We start from the raw sequence: 23,735 nt of genomic DNA on the forward strand, positions 1-23,735 counted from the left end.
CTCTCTCTCTCTCTCTCTCTCTCTCTCTCTCTCTCTCTCTCTCTCTCTCTCTCTCTCTCTCTCTCTCTCTCTCTCTCTCTCTCTCCCTCTCTCTCTCCCTCTCTCTCCCTCTCTCTCCATGCACACACACACACACACACACACACACACACACACACACGCACACACACACACACGCACGCACACACACACACGAGCGGTTTTTGCTTCAATAGTTGATGAGGCGTCATTCGGCCGGCCGCTCGTCGGGAGGACTTGTCGCGTCCAATGAGCAGTTTTGTCTGCCGGGAAGTCTCAGGGGAGCCGAGGAGCACAAATGGACTCCCAACATGCTCGGCCTTTTTACAGCTGTCCTCCCCCTCCACACACAGACACGCACACACGCACGTACGCACAACACGCACTAATTTTTTTTCAACAGCTAGCGCAGAAGATCCCGGCGCACTTTGCGACCTGTCGCCGTGCAGCGACAAAGGGCGGCGGCGTGCAAAGAACATGCGCGTTAACTATTAAACCTGGGCAGCCAAAAGACTCAAATCGAAGGCCCGACATCCGACATTCAAAGAGAGACAATCTTTTTTGGAGAAGGCAAAATGTGCCTCTCGCAATTTCCGCTGAACGTGGCGCAGAAACCAAAGACAATCCAGCGCCTTCAACTAAGACGCTTAAATAAACGGAAGACTTTTTTTTCTTTAATAAACATCCAGATGTGGGAAACCCAGGTCCGGAAAGTAAGACGCTGTAATATGCAGGTTTCTCAACATCAAAGTTTGAAAGATTTAAAGACAATTCGAAAAGATCCCAAATAATTTCCGCTTTCGGATATCTTGCAGAACCCGCCACAGCTTTATCGCAAACGTCCAAAACAATTTGTGAACTCACTTGAATGGAGTGGCAGGTTGTTATTCACGTCCGTACGGCGGGCAGTTGCTCCATCACCGCCGACGTTTTGATTCGGGCCGCTGATCTATACGAGAAGTTCCCGGGGAGATTTACGCTGCGCTTCCTTCTTGCCAGCGCAACACTAGCGGTGATTACAAGACTGAGAAAAAGTCGTCTTGACCGACGGTGGTGGGTTTCACTTGCGTCTGCATAAACTGCTCGCTCCTGATTGGTTCGTTGGGTCAGGTAACGGGGAATGCGGAAGTGTCCATTTATTTGTGTGTGCGCAAACACACGTTCATATGCGGGAATCGAACTCACGGTGTCAATTCTTTTTTATTGGATCACGCATAAACAAAGTGAAGTGCTGACAGAGAAGGAATCCGTCTCCTTCCTGCTTTCTCTTTTTTTTTGAAAGCGTGTGCGATCCACCAACACTGGGGTTAGCTCCCTACCAATGACGTCATGAGCACAAACCGAGACCGCAGATTCTTACGTCTCTTGAGTCTTGGCCCGCACGTCACGAGTCTATCGACCCCCCCCCCCCCCCCCCCCGCAACGGGGAAGATGATTCACATTCCGCGGCAAGCCGCAGCGGTGACCGATCCATCAGGTGTGACGTTGCGCCGCAGATTTACGGTACTCGCTGGCGGGGAGGCCGCCTGAGCAAGCGAGCGTCCGTCCATCAAACGTCTTGTGTTCGATCTGGACTGGAAAAGCTTTTTTTTTTCTAGCTTGCCAAGCAGATCAAAACATATTTTTTGCAATCTTTTACACACTTAGAATTAAATCCATATTTACTTTGTTAGCTGGGTTGAGAGTGTGTATGAGTGTGTGTGTGTGTCTGGGCCCCGCGTGTAGATACGTTTATATTTAGCTTCTCTTGGGGACCCTTTTCTTCATGCTGTTAAAACGTCATGGATATGAAAGTTTAATGATGGATATGTGCAGAAATAAAGAATGTCTCAATAACCAGAGTGAAAATTGTTGGAAATCATAAACGAGGTGTTGTGAAATTCAACGGAACAAATATGACTCAATAACGCAAGTCATTTTGGTGGCAAGGTGCAATCTTGCTGGCCACGTGGAATTCAGAGTGGAGAGGAAGTGTCAAGTCAAAAAAGGTGCATGCGCTCCGCCGTTTTGGTTTGTTTGCGTGCAGGCGGCTCATTTTTCATCGAGATTTTCTTACCCTGCGGGTCGATTCGCCGGCGACGCGTTCCATCACTGCGAGAGCGATTCATCAATTTGTGAGCACAAAAAAAAGAAAGAAAGTCAAACAGAAGCAAAGAGAGCGAGCGCACGTGACACGTAGCGGAGCATCGCGACGCAAGCCGCACTCGTTCGAGGCGAGACCTTTGCATCAGCTTGGATTCAAGTGAGTGCGTATCGATCGGATTTCACGCCAAAACGCAGCCGATCCAAACCTGATTAGCACGTACACATGCGCGCGCATCCCTTTGATGAGCACACACATGCATGGACACGCGCACAAACATTTCATACGGACGCGCAAGATGCGCACGCAGACAGTCGATCATTTGGTAAACGCACACAAATGAATACACACATTTGATAAATACACGCTCATTCGATATCGTGAGTGCCGGAGTCCTAAGAATGGTTGCATCAAAATAGATCACTTTTCTTCCTCTTCACGCCACTCCTCCTCCTCCTCTCTGGTCTATGTGCACGTATGTGTGCGCGCGCGAGAGTGAGTTGGCGTTGGCGCTTATAAATGTTCATGGCTTTGTTTGGCGTGTAGGCTGACACGCTGCATGCGCCCCCTCCCTCCCTGGCAACACACACATAGACACACACGCGTGTGTTATAGGCCGGCTGCTTCTTAATGAGCATGTTTGCACCGCGGAGCCTGCAGCTGCCCTGGCAAAGTTGCCCTCACCGACCACCACCATCATCATCCAGGAAGTCAATGCTCCTCATGTATGGTATGGTCTTCATCGTGTGCGCGTGTTACACTTTGTCTTGTGTCATTGCAGCAGATGGAGAGCGCGTCAGCACGCATTGCACCTCCTACTGTCCACGAATGGAGACACGTGCACGCATACACACACGCACATGCAGATGTTGAGCAAGTTAGACTGTCTCTCTCATGTACTTGTGTCTCACTTCCACCTAGAGACTAACATCCAAAATGACTCTAAAAACAGCCAACTCGTGACGTCAGTGAGCGCGCGCGCGCGTTTTGCAAGGCCAGTACGCTAAAAAGTGGTAAGGCAGATTCCCCCCTAAAATATTCCTCTGAGTCCCCCTAGATGTACTGTACTTGTTTTCCCAGGTGTTGCTTCCAGGTTATTTTCAGCCGCGCTTCTTCGTCACGTCTTAGTTCCCAAGACGTCTGCTAAACTTTTCTTTCAAGGTCTCCTAAAAGTGTCTCTCCTCGTTATGGATGCAGACTTTGGCTCTTTTTTTTCTCTCTCTCTTCTTCTTCTAATTATACTCCACGGCGGGGTTCCCTTCACGCGTCCTACTTCAGCTCCTGGTGTTTCCTTTTGGAGATGTCTTCAGCGCCCGCATGGCTTTGGGCGTGGTTCCAAGTTGACTTCCGGGTTGGGCAAAGTTGCGTGCCGCCGTGGAGCTGACAAGCAATGAAAGAGACCGAGACGAAGAAAAATGTAACCTTTACTTATTTACACATTGTACAGAGGTACCGAGTGACAAGTCTTATGTACAACGCAAGCAGTAGCTTAGAAACCCCTGAACTTAGACGCAAGGGCGAGTAACAGCACACAAACACACATCAGCATAGAAGGTGTGTGTGCGCGCGTGCGTGTGTGTCGGTGTGTGTCGGTGTGTGCGCGCGCTCTGGTCCAAAAATAAATGATTACCCCAAAAAAGAAACCAGCAGAAACACAAGCACACTCATGCAAGTTGGAAAAAAAAAAAGTGTGAAAATTCTCAAGTGATGGTACAACGCACACGCACACAAAGCGCACGGTGTGTGTGTGTGTTGTGTTACATGAGTGGGTCAAATGTTACGAGTGGGATGAAGGGAAGAACGGAAGAGGAAAGTATGCGCACACACACACACAAACTTCATCCATTGTCTTATATAAATGCCTGCTTAGTGTACACCGCGCACGCGCAAACACAAACACACACACGCACACACGGAGGTGAAACAGCACAGACTTGTAGTGAAAGAGAAGCGAGTGGACGGGCTCGGAAGCGCGCACTCCTCATCGATTCCCCAACTAGCACTGACATGGCAGCGAGGAAAAAAGAAAAAATACAAAAACGCTCACATGAGAATCGAAAACATGCCAGTTTATCGTCGTAAGAATAGAAAGTTGTCGTTGGAATGAAGCATCCGCACCATCCCCATCGATTAAAAAAAAAAAAAAAGATCTGTACATAAACATAATAATATTGCAACCTGATATTGTGCATATGACTCACTCCAGGCCATTTTGAGTGTGTGCGGCCACGGCATGAGATTGTGCACAACAGTGTGTGGGGGGGTTGAAATAGGGAAAAAATGCTTTTGACATCCAAATCTTCCTTTTTCCACCCTCAAAAAGTAAGTGGAATGAATCTATTGTCAGCACTTCTAGTGGCGTGGCTGTGTCCCTATTGAGGATGCCACGAGAAGGTTGCCCAAAATGAAGGCCGCCGCAAATGAAGGTTGCCACTAATCTACGATTCCTTCCAAAGCTGCATTTGAAGCTTGACGTCCACACAAAAGGTTGAGCCAAATCACAAGCGACCCTCCTCATGTGCATTCCAAGGCCTATGATCTCGTAATGCCACGTTGTCCAAATGGCAAGTTGCATTTGAGCAAAGGCTGTCTCAAATCAAACAAAGTATCTCCAAACCATCCAAACGTGAAGGCCCATGACAAAGGCGTTGTCCCAAATCACCATGGGTACACCCCGTTTTCAAAGCAATAACGCTGCATTTGAAGGCCAATGACATCATAACAGCACACACATCTCATGGCAGATTAAAGGCTCCTTCAAATCCATCTTTAGGCGAGCACACTTGAAGACCCACGACCCCACGAGCGGGCTGGCCGAGTTCAACTGTAATCTCCGAAGGACATATTGAAGGTGATGACATCATAACCTCACTGAAACTTTCCTTTCCCAAATCACAGACACCTTGAAATACATCCTTCACAGGCTGCAGTTGATATGAAGTCAATGGCAGCCTCTCCAGGACAGAAAGTACGTTATATTATTTTCATTCTCTTTCCTTGTTTTTTGATTTGATTTAATATGACCTCATTGGACAATGGAGTTCAGACAGTTAGACCCCCAATTGGGACACAGCTTGTGTGTGGTGTGTGTGTGTGTGTACCACCCACGTGATGCTGGTCTCTGACACAGTGTTATTTATTTCTATATTTTTCTTTCAGATGTATGTGTGGGTTCATCTTCCGGGACCTTCCATAGAGACTCAAGTAAAAAAAAAAAAAAAAAGATTTGGCAAAACAGCAACTTTTGAAACCACGGCTAATCTTATAGCACTACCAGGCCGAGGCACACTCGCACGCACGTGTACGAATGAAGCCGCGAAAAAAGAAATCTAATACTCTACTGGTGAGCTTATACTTGGCGCCACAGCCCAAAAGACGAGAAAAAAACAACAACAAAAAAAAAAAAACCCAGCCAACTGTGTGAGTATCAAAAAGTATTTGTTTTTGGTTTGTGTTTGGTGGCAGGTTAGAAAATGTACAAAGTGCACAAAGGCTAGGCTAGCTCACCGCAACAACACCCACACACACATACACACACACACACCCACACACACACTCTGTGCGCACTTGCGTGTGTGTGCCCATATATGACCCTGCATACGTGTGTGTGTGCGTGTCACGCAGGGTTGTCAAGGAAGCATGCAAGTGTGTGACCTGAAGGCTAAGAGCTAAGAGAGGAAGCTAGAACGCTAAATGCTATATATATAGTATATTTGTTTGTGTGTGTGTGTGTGTGTGTGTGTGTGTGTGTCCATCTCGAGAGTCCTCTCGGACCCACGCCTCATCCTGAGAGCATCTTTTTTTTTTTCACCCATAAAATGATTGATTTGGTTTGGAATGTTCAATTGGCTGACATCAACATGATCAAACAGTCTTTCCCAGTGTGTGTGTGTGTGTGTGTGTGTGTGTGTGCGTGCGTTGGGGCGGCGAGACCCTGGAACACACAGCAGCCCCCAACTGAGTAGGTTCAATTACTGTGGGAGTGCTGGAGGGTTGGTTTGTCCCCTTGGAAGGCTGGTGAGGAGGGCAGGGGGGCGGGTCAATGTTCCAGAAATCCTGTGTGTGTGTGTGTGTGTGAGTTACAGGAAGCGGCGAGTCTCACACGTCAGACTCAATACTGGGCATGCGTCGGTAGAGGCGGGGCCGGTTGCCGCCGGCGCTGGAAGCTCGCGGCGCCGTCACGTAGCTCATGGGCTGAGCGGCGGCGGGCGGCACCATGTAGGCCACCACTGGGGGCTCTTGTTGGGGGTAAAACATCTGAGGGTCCATGTGGTGATTGATGTGGTGGCCTCCGTGGTTGCCCAGAGTGAGCGAGAGCGGCGGGCGCTGCTGCTTGTAGAGCGCTCGGTCGGCCGTCTGGCCGGCGGCGTGGGCGTGGCCGGCCGACTCTCGCTGCGCCGTGCCCGACTGGAGGAAGGGGTTCTGCGAGGGCCGGTCAGGGAAGAGGCTCTTGGACCGCCGGGGCAGGGGCAGGGGCACGTCCGAGCCTCGGTGGTGCGAGGGAGACGGCGAGGACGGACTGCGGCCGCTGAAGGGGCGGTCGGAGCGCATGGTAAGCACGTTGGCGTAGGCGCCCTCGTCCAGGGTCATCTCCCGGTCCCGGTCGGGCAGGCCCAGCCCCCGCAATTGAGCCGCGCCGTCCGGAAGCATGTTCTCGTACGAGGGCTGGCGGCTCAGCTGCAAATGCTGCGCCACGGGCGAGGAGGCGGCCGTCAAGGCGGACGGCGAGCGGGGCGCCGCCGGCTCAAAGTGGCTGACCAGGTCGTCGCCCTCGCCCACCATCCCCAGCTGGCTCTGGGGCAGGTAGTGGGCAAACATATCGGGAGCGTTGGAGTAGTTCAGGTGGTCCTCGCGGATGTCGTACAGGTTGCCCAGGTGGGCGCAGGCGTCGCAGCGGGCCTGCGGGGGGCGCACCGTGTACAGACCCGAGTAGCCGCTCAGTTTGGTCAGGCAGGAGCGGCAGTGGCCCGGACGCACGCCCTGAGAGCCCACGGCCGACCCGGGGGCCTCGAAGGATCCGCTCGACTTGTCTTTGGCGCTGCTAGGAGAACAAAATAGAAGCGTTTGGAACAGGAAGCGGACGGAGAATGGACGAGTCGGCTATCGTTTGCGAGTTCAGACCTCCCTCCCTCCCTCCCTCCCTCCCTCCCTCCCTCCCTCCCTCCCTCCCTCCCTCCCTCACCTGCTGTGCGTGTAGGTGCTGTACTTCTTGTCCTTCATGGAGTGCAGGTCGGCCTCGGCGCTGTGGCTGTGGTGCAGCAAGGTGGCGCTCAACTGCAGGACCGGCGCGTCCCCCTTGTGCGAGTACGTGCCCTCGGGCGGGTACGGTTGCTCGTCGCTGCCCCCTTGGCTGTCGCGCTGGTAGGGCGGCGCCGACTGCAGGCTGGCCTGGTCTGAGTCGATGGAGAAGATTTTGGATCCGCCGCCGCCGCCTGCCCGCTTCCTCAACTGGTTAACGGATTTGAAAGCGGCCCTCGTCGCGACCGAGTCGGAGTCTTTGTGGGACGTCGGGCGACTGGAGCACTCGGAGATGTCCGAGCGGGGAGGAGGCGGCGGCTCTTCGGGGAGATAGCGCTGGCTCTTCATGGCCGCCGGGGGCGCGGCTGGCGTCGGCGCGGCGCCGCCGCCCGGAGCCGCCCCGCCGGGCTGCGTCTTCAGAGTCTCGACGCTTTTCTTCCAAAGGGCGCGGGGCTTAGACGGCGCCGCCGCTCCCGGGCGGCTCGTGCCGTCGTCGTCGTTGGTGACGGACAGCTGCGGCTTGTTCGTGGGGCTGCCCTGATGGGCGGGCGCCTTCTGCTGGGCCGGGAAGGGCGCCGCGTTGTTCAGTAGGTTCTTGTGGCGCCCCGGCAGCGACAGGAAGGCCTGAGGACCGCCGGCGTTGCTATAGAGACCGGGGCCCTTCGGAGCGAGGCCGTGCAGCGAGTTACCTAGGAAACCAGGAGAGGAGGTGAGTGCGGATGCGTGCCGAGACCACCTCGAAGGCCCGGAAACGTCAGTGAGAAACCCAAACCCAGACTGGGAACCCCCGGCCGGCCCAGACCTTTTCCGGTCATGACGTCGAGGATGCTGGGCTGCAGCAGCACCGTGTTGCGCTTGGGCGACGACATGGCCATGGACTTGGCCGACTTGAGCAGGTGCAGCATGTTGGCCTGAGGGCTGAAGTCCAGCTCGGGTGTCTTTTTCTTCATGTCGATGTGAACGCCGTGGATGCAGCTCCAGATGCCCTTGGAGGACGGAGAGGGGAGGGGTGAGAGGAGGAGAGGAGGAGGAGGGGGGGCAGACAGTAAAAACCAAAACAAAAAAAAAACAGGACAGACTTTTTTGGGACCCTCTCAGGGTTTAATTGAGGCGATGATGTCAGCGCATGACGCTTTGGAGTGCAAGATGTTCCCCCACCAGACACTTAACCTTCACGCACGCGCACGACACTTAAATATTGAACACTCTCGACTCGTTCGTTCATGCGTGTGAGCGACTGCACCCATTTCTTTGAAAAAGAAAGAGAAAAACAAGTAGTACATGTCCTACTCTGAAATGCCAATTTGAAGGCCTACTTTGAAACCACGAACGAGCGCTCCGTTTGAAAGCCGGGAAACACGTTCCTCGCTCACCCTGCTGATGGTGAAGAGCAGGCCGGGGCGTCCCGAGCAGACGCCGGTGAAGCAGTAACGCAGGCGCCAGTAGAAGAGATGCTCGGAGACAAAGGTGAGGATGGACAGGCCCATGGCCGTGGCCAGCATGTAGAAGACGCCCGCCATGTTGTCGACGTCCAGCTGGCTGGACATCACCTCGTTCTTCTCGTTGTGGCAGATGCCCGTCAGCCACTGCGCCTCCAGCTCCTCCATTTCGCCTGAGGCGCCCCAAAAGAGAGATTGTAAATAGAAAACGGAGGTGGAGAGGAGAGAGGGGGTTTGAAAATGAAGGGAGGGGGGAGAGGGCGTTGAGGAGAGAAAAGAAGAAGGGAGGTCCAAAAGGAGTTCAGCAGATAAAAGGAATTCACATGGAGAAAAAAAAAAAAAAGGTTAAGAAAAAAATTAATAAAAAGTGACAGTGGCAGGGAAGAGATGAAAAAAAAAAGAATGAATTCAGCAGATAAAAGAAATTCACAGGGAGTAAAAAAGGGGCAAAATAAATAAATAAATAAAAAGAAAGATAATAAATAAATGGAATTCACAGGGAGTAAAAAAAAAAGGTCAAAATAAAAAAAACTAAATAAAAAGTGACTTAAAAAAAAGATTTCAGGGAAAAAACAGTGAAAAAAGAATTAATTCAGCAGATTTGAGGAAAAAAAGAGTGGCAGGTAAGAGATTTAAAAAAACAAAAAAACAAGTCCAGTGGTTTAAAGATGCAGCGTGAACGGCAAAATGGAGAGGAATAATGAAATGAGCGGAAGAAGGCGCCAAAGAGGAAAAACCGGGAGCGGTGAATCGAAATAGGCACCGTCGCCGATGATGCCGAGGATGGCCAGGTCCACCAGTCGCTTCCAGTAGGAGCCTTTCTGCAGAGCGATGCCGTAGCCGGTGGTGGCGAAGATGTAGCCGCTGCCGATGGTCACCAGCTTGCAGCCGTCGTCTCGGCCCGCCATGTAGTTGAGCACGGCCGCGTCGTAGATGAACGCGTCCAGCTTGCTGTCAAACACATCGTCAAAGAGAAAACTCCCTTCAAACCAGCAAGCGCATCAAAGACCCCCGTTAAAGAAATGCAATTAACGCACTGCAGCAAAACGGCATCAGAAAGGTGACGGCAAAGACCCCAAAACATCAAGGACGGCACATCAAGAACAACTGTGACACCATTCCAGATGTCAAAAACACCAATTAAGACACAACATGGGTGCAGCATCCAAGACACCCCAAAAAAAGTCAAAATAATAATAAACACTATTAAAGACAAAACATTCCAAAAAATCCAAGACCAAAAAGATGGCCAAAAACAACATCAAAGACGCTGCCAAAACATCAAAAACAATTGGACACTGTTTAAGACATCAAAAACACAACACTGGTGCAGCATCCAAGACATCACCCAAAACCGGCTTTCACAGTTCTGCCACGTTCCGAGCCCCGGTCTACTTTTCTTGTAAGTTTCAAATTGGCAACTTGAAAAGAGGTGCGGCTTACCCGGTCTTGAGGCTGACCAGGGCATCCTGCACTCCGGTCTGGTGGTACTTGGTCATGTACTGGTGCATGTCCGGGTAGTTCTTGCGGATGTTGCGCTCCGTGCTGCCGTTGGGAACCGTGCCGAAGCGGAAGGGCGGCGAATACGAGTAGGGGCTCTGAAACTGGATGAGTACCAGACAAGAGCGGCCGGCCGGCCGGCCGGCCGGGTGAGGGGTCGCGGACAAACACTGGATCTTTTCTTCAATCTAATTAATCCAATTGAGGTTACAATACAACTTTTTTTTTTTCCCATGCATAAGTTGTCAAAGACTCAAATAGCTGGAACTGGAAAAAAACAAATACATAATTAACAAGAAATATAATAAATATATAATGTATCAAATAAATAAAATTATATAGTAGAATAATAAATAAATAAATAAATAAATTCACAAATCAGAGCAATGCAATGCTCCTCCCTACCTTTTTGTCAGAGAGGCCGGTGACCTGGTCTACAAACTCCTCCTGGATCATGAAGGCGGCCAGGTTGGCCGTGTAGGAGGCCAAGAAGATGACGGCGAAGAAAGCCCACACGGACACGATGAACTTGCTGGTGGTGCCTTTGGGGTTCTGCACCGGCACCGAGTTGTTGAAGACCAAACCCCACAGCAGCCAGATGGCCTTGCCGATGGTGAACGACGGGCCGTGGGGGTCTGGGGGGGTTAGGGTACATGTGACCGTGGGTGTTTTTAGCAGATGCTCGAGAATATTGCAAATGACCAAATGATCAAATTACAATTTGTATCATTCAAATGAGATTTCATGCAAAATCTATTTAAATGATTCAAATATGAATATAGGGAAATTGGTCAAATCTCCCAAAGGTAAGTCTAATCATTTGTTACAATTTCAAAATGTACAGTATATATAATGACTAATTTTATGAATGAATTTTTTTTATTTACAATAATTAAAATGATCGAACAACGGTTGATACCAGCATCTGATGCCCTCTTGTGGCCGGCCAGGAACTACAGACGTGTAATTATGATGATCAATTGAAATGCAATTAGGTCTAAAAATAGATGACCATTAAATGATTTTAAGACACATATGGAATAAAAAAAAAAAAGGAATAATTATTCCTAAATATTGTAACATCCTACCAACAGTCAACTATTTTGTTCAATTGTTCATTCAATACACTTGCCCCCCCACCAAAAAGAAATCTGTGTAATAATAGCGCTGCTGCTGGGGGAGCCAGGAAGGATGCTTAGATGCTTCGGCTCTTTTGATTTGTGTGCGTGTGTGTGTGTGTGTGTGTGTGTGAGTGTGTGTATGCACCTTTGCCTTGGGCCAAGTTGCGATTGAAGCCCAACGGAGAGACAAACTCGAAAAGGAAGACAGCGATGGCCGTGACGATGAGCAGCATCACAAACATCATCACCCAAACTGACGCGCTGAAGGGCTCTGAGGAGGAAGAGTTGGTTGGTTGGAGGAGGAATTTGCATTTTTCTTATTACCCCAGCCGGGGGATCAAAGCCACAACAAAGTAGACGTGAGCGAGCCAGCCAGCGAGCCAGCGCTCGGGTCTGCAGACCCAAAAGAGATTGCGTGCACAAACGGAAGCCGCTGCCGTCGCTCGTTAGCAACAAAGCTAAACGTAAGACCAAATAGGAAAAAAAGGGGAAAAAGGAGTGGACGAAAACGTCCTTTTCTCCTCACTTTCCTCCCCGTCGGTGAAGCGGATCTGGCGCTAAACGCTAACTCGGTGACGCGCCCCCGCCGCGAAGACGGACTTACCGAGGAAGGCCGACGGCGAGACGGTGCCGTTGCTGCGCGACACCATGACGCTGATGCCCGTCTCCACGAAGGGCACGGAGAAATCGATGACCTCCGACCTCTCCTCGTTGATGGTCAGAGAGCCGACGGCCATGGCGGCTTTCTTGTACACCACCTGGTGGACACACGTGGAGCTGAGTTGAGCATCACATGGTTTGATCACACGGGCCATATAAAATGACATGGCAGGCCGGATTTGGCCCCCGGGCCGCGACTTTGACACCTATGCGCTAAAGGAAAGGCGCTCTCTCTCTCTCTCACTCTCTCTCTTTGCCCAGTAGAGCAAAGTGAAACATCAGCATGAATGTCAGCCGGCGTTTGAGGGCATTTTCAGAGCGACGAGAAGAAATGGCAGTTGTCATTTTGGCCGCCGAGCCAACGTATCGTGACACACGACGGGCGAGTCGGCGCCATCTCCTCCAGCGCTGTGTTGTTCTATTACTTTCTCCGTGACTCCGTCGGCTCGCGCTGGAAGTAGCGTCCGCACTTATCCGAGATAGGGACGCTGTTCCGAAAGCGGTCGGGCGCCAATTCCCATCGATTTGGACGCGGTGAAATATGAACTGATTTTTATTGGCCGGTGTTAGCTCATACCTCTCCCACCATGCCGTTCCACACGTTGTTGATTTTCTTGCCGTGCTTGCCGTTGGTGACCAGGTAGAGGTCGTAGGTGAACTTGACATTGCGGGCGATCTTCTTGAGGATGTCGATGCAGAAGCCCTTACAGCACTGCTTGATGTACGAGCCCCCCGACGTGCTGTTGCTGCGTACACGCACACACACGTCAACATCATGGACAGATGCGCTTCTACCCCAGGGAGTGTGTGTGTGTGTGTGTGTGTGTGTGTGTACATAATGGCATGAGGACATGGAAGCCTCAGCTGGGCCGGGATAATGTATACACAACGTGCGCACCTGAGACTCGCTCAGACATCGTGCGAAGCATGTTCAAATGGTTTCGGACGCATTTGATGTGACAGTTTTGTCTCGCGCGAATGACTCCGTCACCTTTTGTAAAGTTGCGCCGCAACGGCCACGCAACGGGTGCACGTCAAAGGCATCCGGGCTGGGTTATGCCGACAAACACGACGCGGTGGAGCCGGAATTTCTACATTCATATTTATCTATCTATCTTTTGAAATGAATTCTTTTTATTGACATTTGTATGTTAATCCAAACAAAATACAGACAACGAGGTGACTAACAGGAAGCCGTGTCGCCGGGAGAATTTCCGAAGGCGGTAAAAGTGGCAGCGCGCCAAATGGGACAGCAGCAAAGTTGGGGAAGTGCCCCGTGAGAAAAGAAAGAAAGCGGCCCTTGATTTTTTCACAAGTTTGCGCAAGGAATAGCCAAACGTCCCGTTCGCATCTTTGACCCACTTTGCACGCTGAAGTGGCGTCAATTTCAAAGTCGCCGGGAAAGCAGTGGCGGCGCACAACGCTCATCGGAGGACCACGCTATGCCCACAGAGGCAAAAGAGACATTACAAATTGCAGACTGCGTCAATCGCTAACTCATATATACACCGCTAATTGTTAGCCTAGCAAAAATAAAGGCTTAGCCTACGTGCTAACGGCAAAATAATCGGGGAGCAGGTCGTCATCAAGCAGGGACACGGCGCTAATATGGAGATTGAAAATGTCGACAGAAAGAAAAAACCCACTTGTCTCTGTCCTTACTCTTTGACGTGCTTGCGGCAGGGCACCGAGTTCCTCATGCACGTCCCGGTGAGGATGTCCACGTTGTCCACGATGACAAAGGGCTTCTCCTCCAGCGTGACGATGGACAGGTGGTTCTCGTCGGCGTCCTCGTCGCCGTGCGAGTTGTAGCGCGGCCACACGGGGAACATCAGCGACAGCGTGCCGTTCTCCCAGCGACCCATCTGGAGGAAAAAAACAAAAACCTTTGAGATCAACAGCGGAGATCATCTAACTTTGTCCGCTTTGTACCTTCTCCCACGTCCTCTCGCTGTTCAGGACAATGACCACCAGCTTAGGGTTGGCCTGGTAGCCGTCGGGCGTGAAGGACAAATCCCTGCCGTCGTTCCACACGTGCATCATGTGTCTGCGGGGAGCCGACATGTGGCGGGCCGCCCATCAAGCTCAAATTTGTTAGCGGCTTGACGTATGGCAGGCAGGAAACGGCACGATCACAATTGGCAGTAGTTCCGAGTGAGCGGCGGCGCCGCCTAAACGGGCTGCTGGAAATAATCGGAGGTAAAAAACGGGCAATTTCAGAATTTTGCTGAGTCGCAGCCTCGCTCGGTCTTCCTCTATGAGCCACACGTGAACGCACGCACTCACTCGGTAGCCCGTTCACTCCCGCTGCGTTTGTATGCTGTGCTCGGCTTTTAAAGTATTTGTGTTGCACTCCCCCCCCCCCCCCCCAAAGTATAAATAGTCAAAGTCAAATGGGCCATTTAAGAGAACATCTTTCCGGTGGGATAAAACAAAAGTGCTTCAACTTTGGACTTTTGTACTCTCCAGCAGCTCCATTAAATGACAAGAAAAAAAAATGGCCGCCAGCACTCGACCCAAAGAAAAAAAAAAAGAAAGAACCTGTTTCCGGATAATAGTCATTCAGTTGTTGTGACAAATATGCAAATTCAACGTAATAAGTGAGCAAGATGAATGATGTGGCGGCGACGGAGAAGCGAGCGTTCAAGGAGTCATTTCAGATCAGGCTGTCAGCGGCGGCGATATTGAAATGCGCTTTGATAGATTTGCTAGCAGGTGCTAATACGGGAGGCAGCGGGCGGCAGGCGGGCGGCACCATCCAGTCCCGAGCCAGCCACTCATAAATCGGCATATGACCTTGTGGCATGGAGTCACTAGGTTTGATCTGACGCTGCCTAAATGGGCTGCCCAAGAAAGCCGGCGTGGAAGGAACAAGGCGTTGTCTCAAACGGCGCCGGAAGTACCCGTGCCTTGTTGCCAAAACGGGCTGCTAACTAGTCCAAATATTGTCATCGGGTTTCCTTGCAGCCTGATAGTCGGGCCTGATGGCGGCTGCCAACAAAGAGTCCAATCAGAGACCTCGCTGTTACTACTGGAGTGTCATCTTACGAGTGCTGCCTAAACGGGTTGCTGGGAATCAAACAATTCGACACAAAGGAAACCGTTTGGTGCGCTCGCTAACCCGTCCAAATGGGCAATTGTTTTTTGGGGGACAATTACAGTTTGGAGTTCGCGTCTCGTTTAGGCGGGATCTCCATTGCGTTTCCTGCCCGCCGAGTGGTGAAAACGTCTCTGCCCACCTTTGCAAGACAATTACACAAGCGACATCATCTTGCTGTAAGCTCATCGCGGAAAACACGCACGCGCACGCACACACACACATCGTTTTATTCCTCCAGCTTGTGTGCGCCACCCACGGAGCCAAGCAACAAGGAGAACAAAGCCGCTTTAATCCCGACAACGGGTCCAGTCATGCGAAGATAGCGCACACGCACGCCACACCGAGCGCCACCTTGTTTCTTTCTTGTCGACTTTCTTCAGCGGCCCGTTTACGCGGCGCCGGCAACGAGGCGGTAAAAATGACGGGGAAATGCTGCCATCAACCTTTGAGTTATTCTTAGGACAGACAACTAAATGTTTGTCATTTGTCGAACACGGCAGCCATCTTGCGAGCGCTGCCATTCTATTTTTCAGCAGCCCGTTTAGACGGCACGGCTAAAACGGGTTTGCTACTTCACGACATGAATGAAATTCTTCTCAAGCGGACCGACATGGACTTTAGCGACAATCCAGCTAAGCATGAGCGAGTTGGAGATGCCCGTGGAGGCGGCCGGCGCTCTGCGGGAACGCACCTGCGCAGGGCGCTGGGCGGCAGCTTGCCCGGGCTGCGCTCCGACGGCGTGCTGTGACAGCTGCCTTGCGCTTCGGGCAGCTCGTTCTTCTCTCGCAGCATGGCGGTGGCCGCCCACAAGATGATGCCCACGCCGTCGCGCACCCGCGTCTCCAGCGGGTACTCCCAGTCGTCGTAGGACACCGAGATCATGCCCAGGGGAAAGGCCTGTCGGCGGCGGCGGACAGCATTTGAAAGGCAGCGTCAGCGTTTGTTTTCTTCTTCTTCGCTGGGATGAAAATCATGCCAATTAGCGTTGTCCTTGCCGTCGCTATGCTAAGCGATGGCATCAAGCCGGTATCGATCTTCCTGCTCTGCCAGAAAAACGACATTCGTCAAAGTGCTGAATGAATTTATTTTTTTTTGTTTACGACGGAGGATTTAATAAAAAAGCGCCGTTTGCATTTTAGCTGGCTTTTTTTTTTTGTTTTGTTTGTTTTTTGTGTGACTGTCCAGATTTGACGTCTGGTCCTTATCTTTTCCTCAACGCTTCCATTTTTTTCCCACACTAGCATTTCCACTTCTTCAAAATATTCTCCGCACTCCGCTTCGTGTGTCCAAATGTGATATTCTGATGATTATTACGGTCGGCGGAGAAAACTGGAGCTGATGAATTCATTGGTTTTCATCCACCTCAGGGTGCTGCCATCTATCACCCGTCCGCGTGACCAAACCCGGCAAAGGGAGTACCTCGGGGGTAAAGTCCGGGTTTCCCGTGGTGAGACTGGACACGATCCAGATGTAGCCGGCTCCGATCAGGCCCAACGAGCGCGCCTCCTCCAGGATGTAGCTGTCGGGAGGGGTCAGAATCGGGACGATCAAGTTTCACGTCGACTTGTCGGCGGTGCTGGTCAAAGGCGTCTTACACGGCCTCATCTTTTGAGCAGTACAGCAGGATGACGGGACTCTGGATCCTCTTCAGGGCGATGTGAGACTTGGAGTTGGGGTCTCCGTCCATTGCGTCCAGAGTCACCACGCTCTGGAGGTCCCAGCGCACAAAGCTGAAAGAAGCAAAGAATGATCGGCTCCGCCTTCTTGGCCGGCGCGAGGAGGCCGGTGGGGAGCTGACCTGTGGTCGACGGTGACCCTGAGGGTGGTGATGAAGTCCTGGTAGCCGGGGAACTTGGAGGTGACGATGGAGAAGACGTGCCAGTCGTACTCCTCCATGATGGCCAGCATGAGGAGGGCCTCCTGCTGCAGGGCGGCGCCAAACTGGAAGAACGTCGACTTCTCATCCTTCGGGAGAAAAAAACAGGCAAAGGGAGGAAGAGCAGATTGTCACTTTTTTTTTTTTCCTTTTACTCTCTCCGCCTTTCAGCTTCATATATTTAATTGCGGGAGAAAGCGGGGCCGACGTCATTCTCAACGGTGTAATCACTAAGTACAAGATAAGAGCTCGAGAGAAGACAGGAGGAAGGGGGAAGGGGGGGGGGGTGAGGCAAGATGGCCACTTGGCTTCCTTTGGGAACGGGTAAAGTCACAAAGCCACCAAACGCTGGCCCGAAACTTTTGGCTGACCCCATTGCTGCCCAAATTCGAATGGGGAAAAAGCTGACGCTGCACTTTTTTTCTTCTAGTCTTTTTTTTTTTCTTTTCCCACACCTGACTTTGATCACCCTCTCATCTTGACTTCACCTTCTCAAAGGAGCATGTTTGAGCCGAGCGGATCAACTGACTGAACTGGCTTTGTTTTTGTTGGATTCTTTTTTTTTTTTTTCAGCTCCCATGGTTGCATTTCTAAACACCTGCTGAAGGAGAGGCCACACGGCGGGGAGGCCATCCACGCATCAAACCTTCCTCGTAGAACGGAGAAAAACACACGAAACACAAAAGACACACTGCCTGCCAGCCAGCCGGCCCGGCCCGGCGGAGATTTCGACAGGCTCTCGTCACGTATGAGCAGAGCGAGGATGAAATTGGACTTGAAAAAGATCTCCGTCGCCGCATCTGTGCTCGGGTTGAGAGCAGAACAATCCCTGCGTGGCAACAGGCTTATCGGCGCTCGGGGGTCCCGATAGCAATGACGCGCTCGTCTGGAGGTGCGCGCGCACAACACACACACGCACACACACACACGTTCAACCTTGAACGCACACGCGAGCCCGAGGACGATGCGCCGATTTTTTTAAGTGTGTGTATACAGTATTTGTAACAGCGGGTTTTAGGCGGAATTAGCAACATGAGAACCCGAGGAAAGGAATGCCGGAGAGAAGTGAAGAAGTGATGAGAAAGACAAAGGGAAGGAAACATGGGAGAGGGAATGAGGAAAGAAAATGGAAAAACAGGATCGATTTCGAAGGAGAGGAAAGACAGACGGGGAAAGTAAAGGACACTGCTGACAATGGAAGGGAAGGAAGAAGAAGGAGAAAAAGGAAAGAAGAGAGGATGGCACAGAAGGGGACAGAAGAGAGGAAAGAAAAGGACAGAAGCGTGGAGAAAAAAGAAGCAAAGACAGCAGAAGAGTAGTCATGGAAAGGTAAACAAAAGAAAAAGAGTTAACATGAGGGGGGGAAGGAAGCAAAGGGGAAGGGCCCGGGAAAAAAAACAAGAAAGAACACGTCCGTCAAGGAAAGGAAAAACGTCAAGGCCAGCAAAGGAGCAAAGAAAGCGCAAAGGAAGGACGAGAAAAAAGAAACCAGCTCGTCACACGTACGCCGTCGTTCCACTAAAGTGCCGTCTCAAGACGCTCGCGAGCTCGCTCACGTACATCAATTAGACATCGAGAGATTCACTGATGACATCTTACATTAATTATACAAATTCAATGCCCTCCCGATACACACACACACACACACACACACACACACACACACACACACACACACACACACACACACACACACACACACACACACACACACACACACACACACACACACACACACACACACACACACATACACACACACACACACACACAGTCCAAATCGAGCGGAGCCAATGGTTGGGGGCTTAGGGCATGAATAATAGAGCGGGCCAGTCTGCGGGCCCCCGGCAAACATGTGAGCTCACGTCAAATTTCATTGTGGCGTCCCACATGACACGCTGCATGTGTGTGCATTGCTAACAACGCACACATGTGCGGAACCACTCGGAGGGAGATTGGACGTCCCAGTCCTAGCCGTGCGTGCGTGCGTGCACCACAAAGGACAAACATGGCTTTCAAATGCATAATTAACACGAGGGAAGAAATGAGGCCAACGTACATGTTTACATTGGCAGCGTCGGCGCGTCAAAGAACTCGGACTCAAAATCCTCGATGGCTATTCGCTGATTGTTTAACGAGCAAATCTCGACTCAACTCGAGTTTAAAAAAAATAACCCCAAAATGATCATGAGGGAGAGCACATACGGCCTGCCGTATCTCCCTCGAATTTCGAAACCTTGCGTGGTACCAGCTTCTAGCTAGCGCAAAGTTAGCTTGCATAAGTTAGCATTTCGTCTCTGGCCTTTTTTTGTTTGTTGACAATCTGCTTAACAGTTGAACTTGAAAGTAGAAACACCTCAACACAACACAAAACGACGACGTCATTTTGCCACGGTCGCGACCCACAGACATCCAAGTTGGCTTCTGGAAGATGGCATTGTGCTTTCAAGCTAATTGGATGTTATTTCCCATGTCGCTGCTTAAGAGTAAATGCTTAGGAACAACAATAATACGAGCTGACGGCTCACAAAGCAGACAAGCCGAGACATCGAGATAAACAACGACGGTGCCGCGAAGCCAAGCGGCGTCGACGCGAACCTCGCGTGCGCTTTCGTAGCCCGCTAAGTGTGGGGCGCTAGCTCAAATACACGCCTCCGCAAAGTCTCCTCGAGGGTGCCAGACCGCTCCTTATCTTAACGTCGGGGCGCAAAAAGGCTTTGGGGAGACATTTTCCTTAATCTTGGAAAACAAGAGCACCCGGTTAAACGAGCGTTTTCCGTTGCCTCGCTAATTCTCCCTAAACGGCTAGCAGATGTTCTTTGAAATTCTTACGCTAACAAAGAATTAGCACTGACAAAAAGGGAGGTAGGGTGGTGAGGGGGGGGGGCAACAGTCTGGAAGAGGAAGATTACGGCAAAAAAACGAAACAAAAAAGGTCTTCTTTTTCAATTCTGTTTTTATTTACAACATGAAAATTCAATCGTGCGCTAAAGACAGCAGAGAGTCAGGTCCATGAATTTCGGGACACGATTCTCGTCTCCTCGCACTGGATTTGAACCCATGCCAATAAAATGCGCTTGCAAACGCAAAACGTTGAGTTTTATTCCTGACATTCAAATTAGCCGATTAGTGTCGCAAAAAAAAAAAAAAAAAAAAGGAAACGTTTTCACGCCACTTCAGATATATGTTAGCGCTATAGCATGTAGCAGCTCGGGGGCTCCCCAACGTCTTTACTATTTAACACTCGTTGGCTCTCCAAGCCTCTGGACTACTGTACTATTTAAGAGACTGCTAGCGTAGCATTGACGTCACACGTAAGAAGAAAAGTGCAGCTCATTGAGCAACTCATTCAGTCCCATTGACGGCTATAGACGTCAAAAATATTAACTGGGTTGGCGGTGAATGAGTTAAATGGCCGCTGCACTCATTGATGTTTGACTTCAACATTTGGCGACGGCAAGTGAAAGAAATTGGGTCAGATGGCAGACATAAACTAAACATCTGAGACCCAACAGGGATCGTTGAGGTCTTCAGTCAGCAAGACTTGGTGGGATTCAAACTAGTGACGTGGGCAAAATGCCTCTAGGCGATGTTTCAATCGCCGCCGCCGCCGCCGCCGCCACCTTGGTGAAAAACATTTCCCTCCATTAAGCAAGCCACAACGTCGCCGGGAAAAACCTGAGCGCAGACAAGTTGCTCCCATCCATCACACCCGACTCGTATATTTCCTGCCTGTCACACCGCCAGTCCTCTTGCCTACTTTTCAGGGTGTTTTCTTTCCACTCCAAAATCCCACTAGCGAGCATACCAACTGTTAGCACGTTAGCATTTGAAACCCTCCCCAACTACGTGATCTAAAATCCGCTTCAATTGGCTTTAGCGCTCGGTTCTGCTATCGTGATATTAGCATAGCACCCGTGTTAGCATTTGAGCAGCTAAAGAGAAATACGGGTCAGGTCCTCCAAATCTTTGCCGTCTAACTCAAGCAAGGCTCGATTGGCGCAGATAAAAACGAGATGTGTGCCGATGGAGGGAGCGAGCGCGCGTGAGTCATAATAAGAATTTGACTTATGGCACTCGGAAGAGAAAGCGATGCTAATGTCATCTTGTGGCCCCGCGCGGGAGATAATGGACGGCGTGGACCCTCCATCTCGGGAACCCCCACCGCCCCCCCCGCTTGGCCTCTCCTCTGGCAGAATCAGAGATGTGCCAGTTGGATATTTATAGCAGGAAAGTGTTGGGTTAAAAAAAAAAAAGTATCCCACTCTGTTTCACTCACTGCCCACTGATGATGACTCCGTGGGAATGCAGCAACCCGAGGCCTGATGTAAAAACGGCAGCAGGCGGACGGACGGACGGACGGACGGACATGTGGCGCAGGTTCCAGACTGACAGGAATAGCTGTCCATCAAATCGGCTGTGTTCACACCCACACCGCCGCAGATGTCCATTTCAAACGGATATCCCATCCTGGGAATCGATTTGGGGTATTTTGATCATTTAGCATCGTGCCGCCTAAAACGGAGGGATGAGAAACAAGACAGCAGTTGGGGCCTTTTTGTTTTGTTTTTGAAAGGCGAGCCCAGTCATTTGCGCAATTACTAAATGCCACCGCCTGAGAGCAGGATTCATTCCGGGAGAAAACGGCGGCTACGAGACCATGAGGAGGGTTTAGCCAAATCGCTAATTGTGCAGACGCAGGGAGGAGGGAGAGCCAGAGAAAGAAAAATAAACGGCGCTCGCTAAAGGCGGATTTGCTCATTATACATAAGCCTTAGTAGGTTTTGTGTAAGCCTTATTATAACTCTTTGCGCACACTTTGCCAAACACACACATTTGCACTCACATCGGCAACAGGCTGAAAATCCTTGACTGGCTTTGGCGCCAGCATTTCCAGGCAAGTTTGCCAATACTGTCGTCAACCGCGTCAGACTTTTGCAAATCTTATGAGACGGCTGCGCAGCTCGCGTTTCTTCAGCAAAGCTCGACGATCTTGCCGGACTGGAGAAAATCACCGCTGCGAGACTCCCGTCAGACTTGAGCAAATCTCCAGCAATTTCACACGTCTTAAAAGGCTTGATCAGATCTCGACAAATCGAACAAAATATTTTGCAAATCTCATGAGATTCCAGCAAATCCCCAAAATCCTCATCACATCATCGAGTCTCTTGCCGACGCTCTGTTCGCACAACCGCCGCCGTTTCCATGGCGAATCGATGGTCGGCCCACAGAAGGCAGCGCATTTATTTCTTTTGCACACGCATGCCCCGACTCATTCCGAAGACGCTGCTGATGGATGGGCTATGTCGTCCGGTATGGACCAGCGTACGCAGGGAGCCAGGTGTGTACGTGTTTGTGTGTGTGTGCGCGAGTGCGGGGTGAGAGCGAGGCCCATGTGTCAAAGAGCAGATAAGTGAATCTATTTCCCGCACTAATTAAAAGCTGGCTGGCTGGCCATTCCCGGCGGTAAAAAGGAGCACCCGCACACGGCGCGTGCCTGCATATGCGCAAAAACACTTTTGGCCATTTCATGTGTGTGTGTGTGTGTGTGTGTGTCAGTATCATGTGGGGGGTGCTTGATGCCAGATGCTGAAAGCCAGTGGCTATTAGACAGCAGAGCAGAGATAATAGGCTATGGCTGCCATCACCTACTACGCCCTATTAGCCACAACATAACACACACACACACACAAGCTGATGATGTCACTGCACTGTCTCCATGTGGAACATTTTGAAAAAATAAAAAAATAAATAAAGACCAACTATGTCAAAAATGATACAAGCGCACAAGATAGCAGTATAAATCTTATGATGCATGACAAAAATCATGCAGGACTTCAGAAAATCCAGGGGAACTTTGGCAAGTCACAATTTCAGAAAATCTCATGAAAATCTCAAGAAAAAAAATAATGCGGGACTTCAACAAATCTTGTGAAATTCTCATGAGACCGAAACAAATCTTGCCAGACTTGGGAAATCCTGCAAGATCTGAGTGAATCTCACAAATTCCCCACAAATCTTATGAGACCTCAGACATGTCAACAAATCTCATGAAAACACTCCCACAAAAATCTTGAGGCGCATCCCGACAGACTTGAGACAATCCCATCAGACTTTAGCAGAACTTTTCAAACTTCAGAAAATACCCCCCCCCCCCAAAAAAAAAAAAATTGCTCATTCATTCATTTCGTCAGTGATTTTTGCAAAGCTTCTATTTGACAGAACAGCAACGGCACCACGAATACATCGAAATGCCATTTTGGATACGGACACAGTGGACCATGGCAGAGGAAGGAAAAGCCAGAAGGGCACTTTTGGCTGGAGTAGCACGAGCTTCATGCTAAGAAGAGGCAATTCACTCCACTCCACGCTTCCATCACATCATTTTTTGCCTCTCATCAATCTGTGCGAGGCCCTCGCTACCCACTCACTCACACGCTCGCCAGGTGGATTTTTAGCACACTCGCTCACTTTCACTTTCCCGCTCTGCGCACATCGCCAACAAAGTAGACCAGGCCGGGCTCGGCGGCGCTAAGTCCCACATGCGCTTCTGTGCACGGCGATCTAGCAACAAAAAAAAAAAAACGTCCGGATGGCGGAGCGCTAACCCACACAAAGCGATTGTGAGCGATTGCTATATTGGGCATGCACTTGTCCTGAAAAGCACAGAGGATAACACTCCTCCGGCTCGCTCCGTGCC

At 50.7% G+C, this 23,735-nt stretch overlaps 1 protein-coding gene across 1 annotated transcript in view; it reads right to left on the reverse strand.

Annotated features, from left to right (window-relative positions):
* Nucleotides 1-3,512: 3,512 nt before the first annotated feature.
* grin2ab (glutamate receptor, ionotropic, N-methyl D-aspartate 2A, b) overlaps nt 3,513-23,735 on the reverse strand; it is a 50,930-nt gene continuing 30,707 nt past the window's right edge. The window contains exons 7-22 of the mRNA XM_061275051.1: nt 16,958-17,124; nt 16,755-16,889; nt 16,579-16,678; nt 15,851-16,056; nt 13,992-14,106; nt 13,722-13,924; nt 12,637-12,805; nt 12,004-12,157; nt 11,545-11,670; nt 10,684-10,913; nt 10,222-10,382; nt 9,542-9,729; nt 8,713-8,951; nt 8,142-8,325; nt 7,284-8,028; nt 3,513-7,142 (exon numbers count right to left, since the gene is read on the reverse strand). Of these exons, the coding sequence (XP_061131035.1) occupies nt 6,200-7,142; nt 7,284-8,028; nt 8,142-8,325; nt 8,713-8,951; nt 9,542-9,729; nt 10,222-10,382; nt 10,684-10,913; nt 11,545-11,670; nt 12,004-12,157; nt 12,637-12,805; nt 13,722-13,924; nt 13,992-14,106; nt 15,851-16,056; nt 16,579-16,678; nt 16,755-16,889; nt 16,958-17,124 (4,065 nt within the window). The 3' untranslated portion in view covers nt 3,513-6,199. The remainder of the gene's footprint in view (nt 7,143-7,283; nt 8,029-8,141; nt 8,326-8,712; nt 8,952-9,541; nt 9,730-10,221; nt 10,383-10,683; nt 10,914-11,544; nt 11,671-12,003; nt 12,158-12,636; nt 12,806-13,721; nt 13,925-13,991; nt 14,107-15,850; nt 16,057-16,578; nt 16,679-16,754; nt 16,890-16,957; nt 17,125-23,735) is intronic.

The sequence above is a fragment of the Syngnathus typhle genome, linkage group LG3, assembly GCF_033458585.1.
Source record: "Syngnathus typhle isolate RoL2023-S1 ecotype Sweden linkage group LG3, RoL_Styp_1.0, whole genome shotgun sequence".
In the NCBI taxonomy this organism is placed as follows: domain Eukaryota; kingdom Metazoa; phylum Chordata; class Actinopteri; order Syngnathiformes; family Syngnathidae; genus Syngnathus; species Syngnathus typhle.